The sequence below is a fragment of the Xyrauchen texanus genome, chromosome 24 (genome assembly GCF_025860055.1).
Source record: "Xyrauchen texanus isolate HMW12.3.18 chromosome 24, RBS_HiC_50CHRs, whole genome shotgun sequence".
Taxonomy (NCBI): Eukaryota; Metazoa; Chordata; class Actinopteri; order Cypriniformes; family Catostomidae; genus Xyrauchen; species Xyrauchen texanus.
In genome coordinates, this window is record NC_068299.1 from 7,582,044 (window position 1) to 7,594,464 (window position 12,421).

Sequence of the window (12,421 nt, forward strand, 5' to 3'; positions counted from 1 at the left end):
TACATACACTTTGTTCTTATTTGGTAGCATTGCCTTTACATATTTAACTTGGATCAAATATTTTTGGGTAGCCTTCCACAAGCTTCTCACAAAACGTTTTGAGGTTCATTTGGAAGGCCCATTTGCGACCGAGCTTTAACTTCCTGACTGATGTATTGAGATGTTGCTTCAATATATACACATAATTTTCCTTAGTCATGATGTCATCTATTTTGTGAAGTGCACCTGTCCCTCCTGCAGCAAAGCACCCCCACAACATGATGCTGCCACCCCCGTGCTTCACGGTTTGGATGGTGTTCTTAGGCTTGCAAGCCTCACCCTTTTTCCTCCAAACATAATGATGGTCATTATGGCCAAACATTTACATTTTTGTTTCATTAGACCAGGGTACATTTCCGCAAAATGTAAGATCTTTGTCCCCATGTGCACTTGCAAACTGTAGACTGGCTTTTTTATTTTGGTTTTGGAGTAGTTACTTGCTGAGCAGCCTTTCAGGTTATGTCGATATAGGACTTATTTTACTGTGGATATACAGTAGATGCTTGTCTACCTGTTTCCTCCACCATCTTCACAAGTTAATTTGCTCTTCTGGGATTGATTTGCACTTTTCGCATTAAATTATGTCCATCTCTATGAGACAGAATGCGTCTCCTTCCTGAGTGGTATGATGGCTGTGAGGTCCCATGCTGTTTATAATTGCATACTATTGTTTGTAAAAATGAATGTGGTACCTTTAGCCATTTGCAAATTGCTACCAAGGATGAACCAGACTTGTGGAGATCCACACATTTTTGTTGTTTTTTGTTTTTTTAGGTCATGGCTGATTTCTTTTGATTTTCCCATGATGTCAAGCAAAGTGACACTGAGTTTGAAGGTAGGCCTTAAAATACATCCACAGGTACACCTCCAATTCAGTACACCTCCTATCAGAAGCTAATTGGCTATTTGTCTAAAAGCTTCACATAATTTTCTGGAATTTTCCAAGCTGTATATAAACTTCTGACTCACTGGAATTGTGATATAGTCAATTAAAAGTGAAAATTTTTGGAACAATTACTTGTGTCATGCACAAAGTAGATGTCCTAAATGACTTGCCAAAACTATAGTTTGCTCATAAGAAATCTGTGGAGTGGTTAAAAAAATGTTTTTTAATGACTTCAAACCAAGTGTATGTAAACTTCTGACATCAACAAGCCTACCGTATATAGTATCATGCCACTACTGCTAACTTTTCATAGATTGTCCTATTTATTATTTGTTTACACCCTGCTAATGTTGTTATATGTCTGCACTGTGTTTTCCTGAAGGAACTATATTTCTGTCTTAACCATTTTTCTGTAGTGCATTAAAAAAGCCAATTATCCTGACTTTGACTAATGGGTTAAAGGCACCACTTAAGGAAATTTAGCTTTTTTCTGGTCACAAAATGTTTCAAGGTAAAAAAAAAAAAATTATTGATGGAGCAACATAATTAATGTTAAATTTGTTTTCGCTCTCCTTTTCTGCATATCGTGGCGCCTGTTTGTGGTCTGTTCTGCACCGTCCCGGTATGCCGGATTACCAGTCCAGCCCTGCACATAACACATTTGAATAGCAGCTGCAGATTTGGCGGCATCTGTAATGGATGTGGACTGCCTCAAACAGAGTTCAACACCTGAACATCATGGCCGCACCTAAAAGGGGTTTTCGCAGTGAAAAAGGCCAATTGCTTGACTGTGTCATGGGAGTTTATTTGAAGAAACACATTGAGGTAAATTTCATATATCTGTTTACTAAATTATGTGTCTATAACGTAGCCTGTAAATTAACTATCTCAGATTATTGGGCTGCTGTGAGAGATTAAAATGATCTAGATGTTTATCGGAAAAAGAAAAGTCCTTGATCAAACTTTTGAGTAGTGTTCTATATTTAGATATGAAATATAAAATATTGACAATATTTTATTGAGGCAGGACTTTGATATTTCCTGACGTCTACTGCACTGTTTGATTGACAGGCGGTTAATGTTTGTACGCTTTACATGCACGTGTGCTCCAAGAGCGCTAATGCGGTTACTCGCCTAAATGATCAAATACACTTTATATTTACGCCAATGCCCGTCTTGTTGAGGCATTAATGTAAGCGCAGTCGTTTATGTCTAAAATAAACTTTAAACAATGGAACAAAAAGCGTATATCAAAATGTCAGACTTGAAGTGTACATGTACGTGAAGAGAGCACTGTCTAGAAGGCTATGTCATATATTAATCAAACAACAATAATAAGGAAACGAGAAAAGCACTCACTACTTTTGGCTGAATAACTTGAGGAGCTTTAAAGGGATTAATGTAATAGAATTAGGCTAAACATTGGTATTTCTTAATAATAATATTTTTTTAAATATTGTTTGTTTTTAATAATACAGACCCGAGATGTAGAGAGTGTTAATTGGTATAATAAATTACCAGTAAAGTAGAGATAATTTATACATTTGAAAATAATTTATAATTATGCTTAGCCTTTATAAAGATCAATGTTTGTACAGCAATACTTCAGGCAGATCATTCCACCTGTCACAAACTTCAGAACATTGTGCATCATGCATTATAATGAGAACACAACTATTTCTGGGCTTAAAAGATACAAGAACTAAATCAATGTGGAACATTGGATAATGTGGCCCCCATGTGCTACTTAAAGTTAAATTAAAATTCTCTCATCATTTACTCACTCTCATGCCATCCTAGATTTGTATGACTTTCTTTCTGCAGAGCACAAATTAAGATTTTTAGAAGACATTTTCAGCTCTGTAATGCAAGTGAATGGTGACCATAACTTTGAAGCTCCAAAAAAGCACATAAAAGCAGCATAAAAGTAATACATACAACTCCAGTGGTTTAATCCTTGACTGCAGAATTGGTATGACAGGTGTGGGTGAGAAACAGATCTATATTTAAGTAATTTTTTGCTAGAAATTCTTCTCTCTGCCCAGTAGGTTGTGATATGCATGAAGCAATTGAATCACCAAAAACACAAGAAGAACAATGTGAAATTTAAAGTGGAGATTCACTGAGCAGGGAGGAGAATTAATATAAAGAAGAATTACATATTGATCTGTTTCTCACCACATCTATCATATCGCTTCTGAAGACATGGATTAAACCACTGGTGGCACATGGATAAGACTATTTATGCTGATTTATGTGATTTTATGAGCTTCAATATTTTAGCACTGATTCACTTTCATTGTATGGACCAAAAGATCTGAAATATTCTTCTAAAAATCTTAATTTGTGTTCTCTAGAAGAAAGAAAGTCACACACATCCAGGATGGCTTGAGGGTGAGCAAATGATGAGAGAATTTTCATTTTTGGGTGAATTATTCCTTTATGAGCATGATGTAGTCCCTGTACCACACATCTTTTCCCATGCCTGCTCTACCTCCCCTATTATGCAGGACATGATGTGCCAAGTGTTCCTGCTTATTTTTTTGCATTCCTTGCATTGTTTGAACATGTTTTACGCACAACAATAACTCTCTTTCGGCATTAAGGGAAATTTAGACCCTACACATAAACTGATTTTAATGTAATTGTTTCATACATTATGATTTAAAATGGTGATCATTGTATTGAAAATAACTTTTTAAAATTTTAATTTCTTTTATCGTGTCTCCCTAATATTTTTTGGAATAAGATTCATGTAATGTTTATTAGGGATGGGCATTCATCAATAATTTGGTATTAGAATATTTAAGCTCATAAAAAATTAAGCTCATTAAATGTATTATTTAAATGAAGGTAATTCTTGAGAAAGAGACGTTGTAAAATAATTTTTTTAGTCATGAAGTTTGCGTCACCATTAAAAAAACAAGCTTCAAATTATATTTAAAGCAAGCTACAGTATATCATGTCTTGTGTTTTTAAAAATATTTAAACAAGCGATGCATGAAAACAAAAAAGAATAAAATGAAAGCATTTAGGCTCACGCAAAGCGATCGAAGAAAAAGAAACCGCTAATGAAGTAGACTGATGCAGTAAACATACAGGATTCAAATAACTATGATATTATCATAAAATGAACACAAAACATAACATACCTCGCTCCGCTTTCCAAAGGGTTACTAAAACAAAATATATATATTTTTTAATGATATTTAAAGCTGATTTGTTTGAGCTTGTTTAGCACACATGAACTCTCTTCTGTGTTTAAAAAAAATCCCCTTGCGTACCTTACGCCCTCTAGTGGAGACGTAAAGCAAAACAAATTAAAGGGGGGGCGGTCATTACACTTACTTCAGCTAGCAAAGTCTTTCTCAGATGCCATGTTTGTTGTTTACAGAAGTGTCGTGGGATTATATTGCTACCTGGCTTTCTGACAAGCTGCACATATACAAGAGTAAAGTGTACACCGCTTATCCAGTACATTTAATCATGAACCCAGCTTTCTCACAGTAAGCCACATTCTCACAATAACCCCCTTTTTTGGTGTCCATCTGAACGTACTGACAGAACTGTTTGCTCAACAAATGTGATCAACTTGTGTCCACACTCAACAGCGCCACCCAGTGCATTACGTTATAACTGCCAGTTTTAGTTTGTGTGTTCAGGATTTAACATGCATCTCACTGAATATGAGGCCAGCAAAGCACAACTTTGCAAAATTCGAATAGTATTTTTACTATTCTAATAATTATTGCATAACGAATATTCGAATATTCGACTACTGAATCTGGCAGGTTGCAATGTAACTGGCTGTTGCAGAAACACATATGTGTGATTTCTTGATGATTAAGTACATTTTCCTTAACAGCTTTATTCGGTCATTCAGAAAGACAAACATACAAATGGCTGTTCAAGTAAAAAAAAAAAATCATCAATTAGATTCACTTAATAGAAGATTTTGCAGAAACTACTGGGATTTCTATGCATTGGAGACTTGTTTATTTACATTTGTCTAAATTTTAGTCTCACTAAGATTCAGTATTGTTGCAGCAACAGCCTGACTATATTCATCAATAACATAATCAATCATGTATTTTCTGTTTCATTTAATGAAGTGAATCCACATTAAGATCGCAGTTTGTGCTGTTTTGATGTTCATAGAGAGAAATTTGATACAAAACAAAATCAATGGGACAGCTTTCAGCATGTCTGGTAAAGGACAATAGATGAATGAGAGTTTAGAGTAGATTACCAGGCTACCAGGTGTCCTTTTGGATACTGCTTTGATAAAATTTCTCCTGACATAAGCCCTATTGGGACAGGATTAGTTTTAATGGGCAGGTGGAGTAATGCAAAAATGACCAGAACTTTTAATCCAATTTAAAAATGTAAAACTCAGTAACTCAAATGATGATTTTTATAATCTGCAGCAGGTAGGTCTCACCATTGCCGAGCTCCCAGGAGATGTTGTATTTTTTGCTGGCACTGTATTTGAGTAGACTCAGGGCACTGGATGAGTTCCATGAGTTGTCTGGATTTCTGTGTAAAGCGTTCAGACCAAAGATCAGGTGCAGCCCCGCGCAGTCTGCAAAGTTGTACAGTTTGTCTAAAGACCTGGCTGGGAAAAAGCCAAACACAGCTGTAACTTAGATACTTTCACTTTCAATCATGTTTACCATTTTAAAATGTCACTTTTTAATACCTTTAAACTGTTTGAAGACATCTGAACTTTTGTATATTTTATTTAAATGTACATTTCAATTCCGCTCAAGTTTAGTGTAGTCTAGTGCGGAGTAGTATTTTTCAAGTGTCTACAAAAACAAACATTAATCTGTCTGTACAACAGCAAAAATCCTTCAAAAAGGGTTCCCAAAGATTTTGACCAATGAATTTCAATAACTCTTTCAGTAGTACATGATTACTGGTTAAAGGAATAGTTCACCAAAAAATTACAATTATCTAATGATTTACTCACCCACCTGGCATCCCAGATGTGTATGCCTTTTTTCTTCTGCAGAACACATTTTTCTGGAAGAATATCTCAGCTCTGAAGGTCCATACAATGCAAGTGAATGGGTGCCAACCTTTTTAAGATCCATAATCCACATAAAGGGAGCATAAAAGTAATCCCTATGACTCCAGTGGTTCAATCCATGTGTTCAGACACAATATGATAGGTGTGTGTGAGAAATAGATCAATATTTAAGTCATTTTTATCATAAATTCTCCTCCCTGCCCAGTAGGGGGCAATATGCACGAAGAAGGAGAATCACCAAAAACAGAAGGAGAAAGTGAAGGAAAAATGATTTAAATATTGTTCTGTTTCTCACCTTCACCCATCATACCACAGATATGGATTTAACCACCAGAGTCATCTAGAGTAATTTTATATTGCCCTTATGTGGATTTTGGAGCTTCAAATTAATGACACACAATCACTTGCATTGTATGGACCTACAGAGCTGAGATATTCTTTTAAAAATTCATTTGAGTTCAGCAGATGTCATACACATCTGGGATGGCAAGAGGGTGAGTAAATGACGAGATCATTTTCATTTTTGGGTGAACTAGCCCTTTAAGGATTTTTCAAAATAATTTATGATTGTACCCACAAAGAGCAATTTCTATCCAATTAAAGATTTTAGAGCTGATTATAAGTACCTGTAGATTTTTATTTATTTATTTACTTTTCCATGCAAGGAAATTACAATTCTAAAAATCCCTGATATTTATGATTCCCTGATACCATAACAGTGGAACCCTGTTCAAAGGTATTATGCATTATGTACTGCAGATACAATTGACCTGTATTTAGATATGAATTAAGCAATTGGACACATTTTTACTAGGAAGAACCACTTGATTTTATATAATTTATCAAAAATCATGCATATAAAAACAAACAAGTCTCAAACAATAAAATTAATAAAATTGTATTGACTAGCACCTCAGCAGTGCAGTACCTCAATCATAAATAAATATAACATGGATGAATACTTTAGAATATGGAAACTCATGACTGAATACATTTGGGAAGTGTTTTACACTTTTCCTGCAGGACTACAGTAACTCAATCTCGACAGGAAGTACAAACAGTGCAGCTTAAGGAATGAAAAACAGAAATGTCTAGAAAAGTTTTTTAAACTTCAAATCTGCCTGACAGTCATGATAAATCTGATTTTGCTCAATAGACAGCCATTGGCTCGTGTTTGGAAATTTTGTCTGTAAAGAGCGGCAACAATAAACACAAATATTTCACTACCCTTTGACTTCATTTCCTGTGTTTAAAAGGAAGCAGATGAAACCAAGAGAGACACAGGGGAGCCCCATCTTGACAGTGATGATACATTCTGTGCTCCGGGTCATTCATATGAAGTGGGTACTGGGCAATTCACAGTAATTTCTGTCTAAAGTCAATGTCAAGTCAAATGTCATATTTATGAGTCATATTTGTATAGATACATTTTATTGAGCTTTAGATACAATAGTTAAAAATGCATTTTAGAGAAAAAATAAATAAATGATACGAAGCCTTTAAAAAAGCCAACCTGAACATAGTGGTATATGCAGCAAAAATTGCAGTACCAAGATTTGATATTCAATCAGTTCAAAAATCACATGCACTCTGTAAGTATTTATGTGACATTTTATGTTCAATGAACAGAACTTCTGTTTCTCTAATGACCATTTTACGGATGGATAAATCCTCAAGTGAAAAGCGGATCAAAATTGCTAATTTAACTCAACAAACAGAAAAGGCAGATAACCAGTCAACATAACAATTCAAATAAAGACAGATGTGCACCTTGCTAAATTTCATTTTTCATTACGTAGGAATCTTTATAGCTTTCATCGTAATTTAAAACATCAACAACTTGATTATATAGCCTACGAAAATATTTCAATCATATGGGGGGACGTACGTTGAACAAAGTCTCGTAAAAAGATCCAAAGCACAACTTACCTGGGTACCAAACTATAAAAGCTGGTCTCTTAAATCAGCACTTTAAAAGAGCAGGGAAATATTCCAATTACAGACTTGTTAAAATATTACCATAATGAGGTCAAGACTACGTTTACTTCAAACAAGCAGTGAACACACCAATGACAGACCTTTCATCACTCTTACATTTAGACATCAAACAAACGCCGTTAGACGGACTTGTTTACTACACTTGGAAGGATTTAAGCACTTCATATTTTTATAACGCCGACTTAAGTTTTATTTTTTGGCACCATGGTTGGACCACCGTGTCATGCCAGCGGAGTATTGTGGGAGTTTTGTCTGTTGTGCAGCCTTTAGCACTGAGGGGTGATTAAAACAATGCAGTATATCAAAGACAGGTGGATGGAAAGCAGGACTGTGCCATCAGGGAAGAGGGGGAAACACATCCAGATGTCTAAGGTAACCCACAACCTCCATAATCAGACTCTGGACCAGGCAAAGCACTGCAAAGCAACCATGCTGAATGCGCCAAACATTTCAAGGAACAGGCCTCAAAAATGGAAATTCTGTCAACATCCTCATGTCTTTCTAAACCCATATGACTTATTTTTCTTCTGTGAAGATATTTGTGAAGAATGTCCAAAATGTAATAAAAGTGAATGCTGATCACAGCAGTCAAGCAAGAATAACGACTTAAATTTCAGTCCGTTCCTCAAATAAAGCAATTGTATGGCTTCATAAGACATTAAATATTGTGGACATTCTGCTAAACTTCTCCTTTGGTGTTCCATGGAAGAAAGTTTTGAAATAACAGAGGTGGATAAATAGAGAATTGTATTTTTTGCTATCTATATCTATCTGTCTGTCTGTCCATCCGTAACTAAAGGGGAACGGTGTGTGTGTGTGTGTGTGTGTGTGTGTGTGTGTGTGTGTGTGTGTACTATTTTCATTTTGGGGATGAATTATTAGGGTTTGTGAGTAAATGTCTAGTAATTGAATACTCAATTTAGAAAAAATGTATTGTACTATATATATATATATAATATATATAATTTATGAATATATCTAAATTTAAACAGTGATTAGACAAGAGATATCTGCAACATTATTATGCTATAGTTTTTGTCCTACAGTTTTCGCATGCAGTTGGAACTGGGCAAAAGTACTTTGTATTTTTCTCCGATGAGTAATCTCATGGATAGAACAGCTAGTTTTTCTAAAAGGAGCAAGTTTGATCAGTTCCATGTTGCAGAGGTACAGTAATAAGGTCATTAGTGTGTGAGCAGCATCCTGAGCCAAATGCTCCCTAGAGCTCTGGACAGACAAAGAACAACAGGGAACTCTCTCTCTCTCTCTCTCTCTCTCTCTCTCACGTAGTACCTCAATTTACTATATTTCTTGTAAGACTCGTGAAGACAATTGGCAATACGCAGATTTGTTCACTCACAAAAAAACAAACTCTCTCGTATTAATAGAGGTGAGAGAGGAAGTCTTCACCCCATTATACACTGCAACAAAATACGTTTATGATTTGTTTTGGCATGTTTTCAATTAAAATATCTAAAACTCATTTAAAACAATGTACATTTACTTCTAGGAACTATACTATAGAATAAATAATTGTTATCCGAGAATGTTGAATATAAAATATTCAAAAAAATATATATTTTGATTTGCTTTTAGAGAATAGATCTTGAATATAAGTATATTTTGTCTTTACCGCACTCACAGAATTATATATATATATATATATATATATATATATATATATATATATATATATATATATATATATATATAAAAATACACTTATATACAAAATACACTTATATTTAAGATACATTCTCTTAAAGCAAGTCTAAATATCTTATATGTTGCTTCTTAAGTAAATTGATCTTAAGGATTTTTAGACAATTTTAAATGGAAAAACAAAACAAAAACACTTGATAACAATGTTTTTTACAGTGAATTTCTTTACTGAATTAAACATAATAAAAAGTATTTTCCCCCTTTATTTCAGTGACTGTCATTTAGAGGTATTTTTAAAAGATGATTTTGTCCTCTTTATTGTTAGTAAGCACGTTTAATACAACCTTTTTAGTCGGGGCACAAGCTGAATAATCGGTTAAGAGCTAACGATTAATCGTTGCAATAATTGCAGAATTGTCGAATGAACGTTAATAAAACGTTAATAATCGTTAGATTAATCGATTTTCAAAATAATCATTAGTTGCAGCTCTAGACGTGCTGTATGTTTGTCTGACCAATTGAAGATCGGAGGAGAGTTTGAGAAACCTGTTTGAAAACAATGTTTATTTTTGCAATTCTGTTTGTTGTCAATAAAGCTGCAGAAATAACACACTTCACCTTTAATTTTTGACTTGATTTGCCCAATGAGGAACTTGCGTTAGTCCCAAAACAAAAAAAACTAAAAAAACTTCTCAATGCACAAATAACTTTAAACTTTGAAACAAGAAAAGCATACTTGAGAAGAAGAATGACATATTAAGTCTTGTTTTATAGAAACAAAATGTATCAAACTAAATTTAGAGGGGTTTATGGTTACTACAAAGAAAAAATCTACTTGATTTACATACAAATGACATCACTTCAAGACTTTTTACTGATGGGAGTGCTATGAATAGCTTTGGATGTAAAAAACTGAAACATTAACTACTATGTGAGGCCGAAAGAATGTTTGAAAGAAACTCTCAACTCTAATAACTAAGATGCTCTTCAGTAAGGTTGGCTAGTGTAAAACAAGGACTATAAATGTATGATGTATTAGCAAAAGCAGTGCCTTTGAACTCTATCGGAGACGACTGTGTGAACTTTTGTTGCAGGTTCAGCAGATGCAGAACCCAATTGGGTAGAGCTAAAATACTGCATGCCCCCCCCCCCCTTCCCGGTGTAATGGAAACACAAGGGGTCTGGATATTGTCAGGGTAGCTATCTGATCACAGACATATATTCCCATAACAAGCTGGACTGCACCAGAGCGCTACGGCTCATTTCTGAGCCAGCATATTTCCATTTATGACACGTGATTACCAACAGCAACTATCAAGACATGTACACCCAAATTCTTCAAAAAGACTTCAAAGCACCTCCATTCCAGGAAAACATCTCGAAATCCACTTCCATGGCTCTTTCCATGGACATTGTTTTCAAGAAGAGGGAGCATAGTGCAGGTTAAGCGAGCGTGCTACAGCACAATCCCCCTCTGACAGCCCCCCTAACACCCCCAAAACAACTTCTGGGTCGGTTTCTAATTCAAACCCCGGACCTTCTTCCCACTCTCTTCATTTCCTTCAGCGCCTGTTCCTGCTAAGATATGTGCACATCACTGATATGACCCAAATTATTTCTTTCTTCTGTGGAACACAAAAGTAAATGTTAGGCAGAATGTTAAGGACATGTTCGCTATTCACTTTTATCTCATGGAAAAAAGAACAACATTAATTTATCAAAACTTCTCTTGTGATCCACAGAAGAAAGAAAGTCATACATGTTTGAAACTATCCCTTTAAAGGCACCACCACTTAAATCTCTGTTTGACCAAAAGGGCACCTTTAGATTTGGGAAAGAAAGGGGCCCCCGTTCTGTGCACGTCAGTGCTTTAAATGCTACAAAGTGTGTTTGAAGACAAACTCCATGCAGCCCAAATCTAAAGTAAGAGCAGATTTATTTGCTTCTTATTCACTCTCATAATCATATGCCACATGTACATGCTGTTCACATTCCTCATCATGTAATCAATTCTAATTGCACGCAAGCCCCTCTCTAAGAATCCCATTACATAGGATGCAATTATATTCATTACATGGGATGCAATCTTCATCGTTCATATCAAAAGGACAGTGGAGAAGTCCTTGTGCTTCATGTGTTACACCTAAACAAAGGATATGCTTAATCTACTCTATACTTCAGAGCAAGAGCAAATGATGAATCTGGTTTTAAAGTGAGAGGCGCCAAAAGACTGATGAAAGCAATGCTGCAAAATTCATTTGTTCACCACCAGTTTTACAATCGCCAAACTACTGTTCTGGCTACAGTGTACATTTACAAATGTAGATTGTGATTGTACAGTAGCCAAAGAAAACCAGACAAACCACAGTGCTACTTAAAATGTGTGTGCTTTAAAAACCAAAAATGACCAATCTGTTCAAATTAAAGCTTCTATGACATGACTGCATTTAGATCTAATCTACCTAAAGCAAGTGACAAGTTTATGAATTTAGGTACATGAATTTACACCACATATTTTTTAATGTGTGCCATAGACAGAAAATACACAGTCTTACAACCAGGAATACAGCAAGTAGCCTATACATCACTATACGAGTGGCACTAAAAGAGAGTTTTCCAAAATGATGTTTTAAATCAACAAAATTGGCCTTCCTACCCTAAACCTTAAATCTAAATCTATCTGATAGGCAGTGACATAAAAAGCAAATGAGAGATGAAAAGCACAATTGCTGAAGCAACCACGTCATTTTTGTGGTGCTTCTGTGACTCCCTTGTCTTGTGTCGACTTGCATGACCTTCAGGAC

At 35.2% G+C, this 12,421-nt stretch overlaps 1 protein-coding gene across 1 annotated transcript in view; it reads right to left on the reverse strand.

The window, feature by feature from the left end:
- Positions 1 to 12,421, reverse strand: part of LOC127618252 (inactive heparanase-2-like) — a 111,399-nt gene that overhangs the window by 55,295 nt on the left and 43,683 nt on the right. Inside the window, exon 4 of the mRNA XM_052090611.1 lies at positions 5,367 to 5,540. Within this exon, the coding sequence (XP_051946571.1) occupies positions 5,367 to 5,540 (174 nt within the window). The remainder of the gene's footprint in view (positions 1 to 5,366; positions 5,541 to 12,421) is intronic.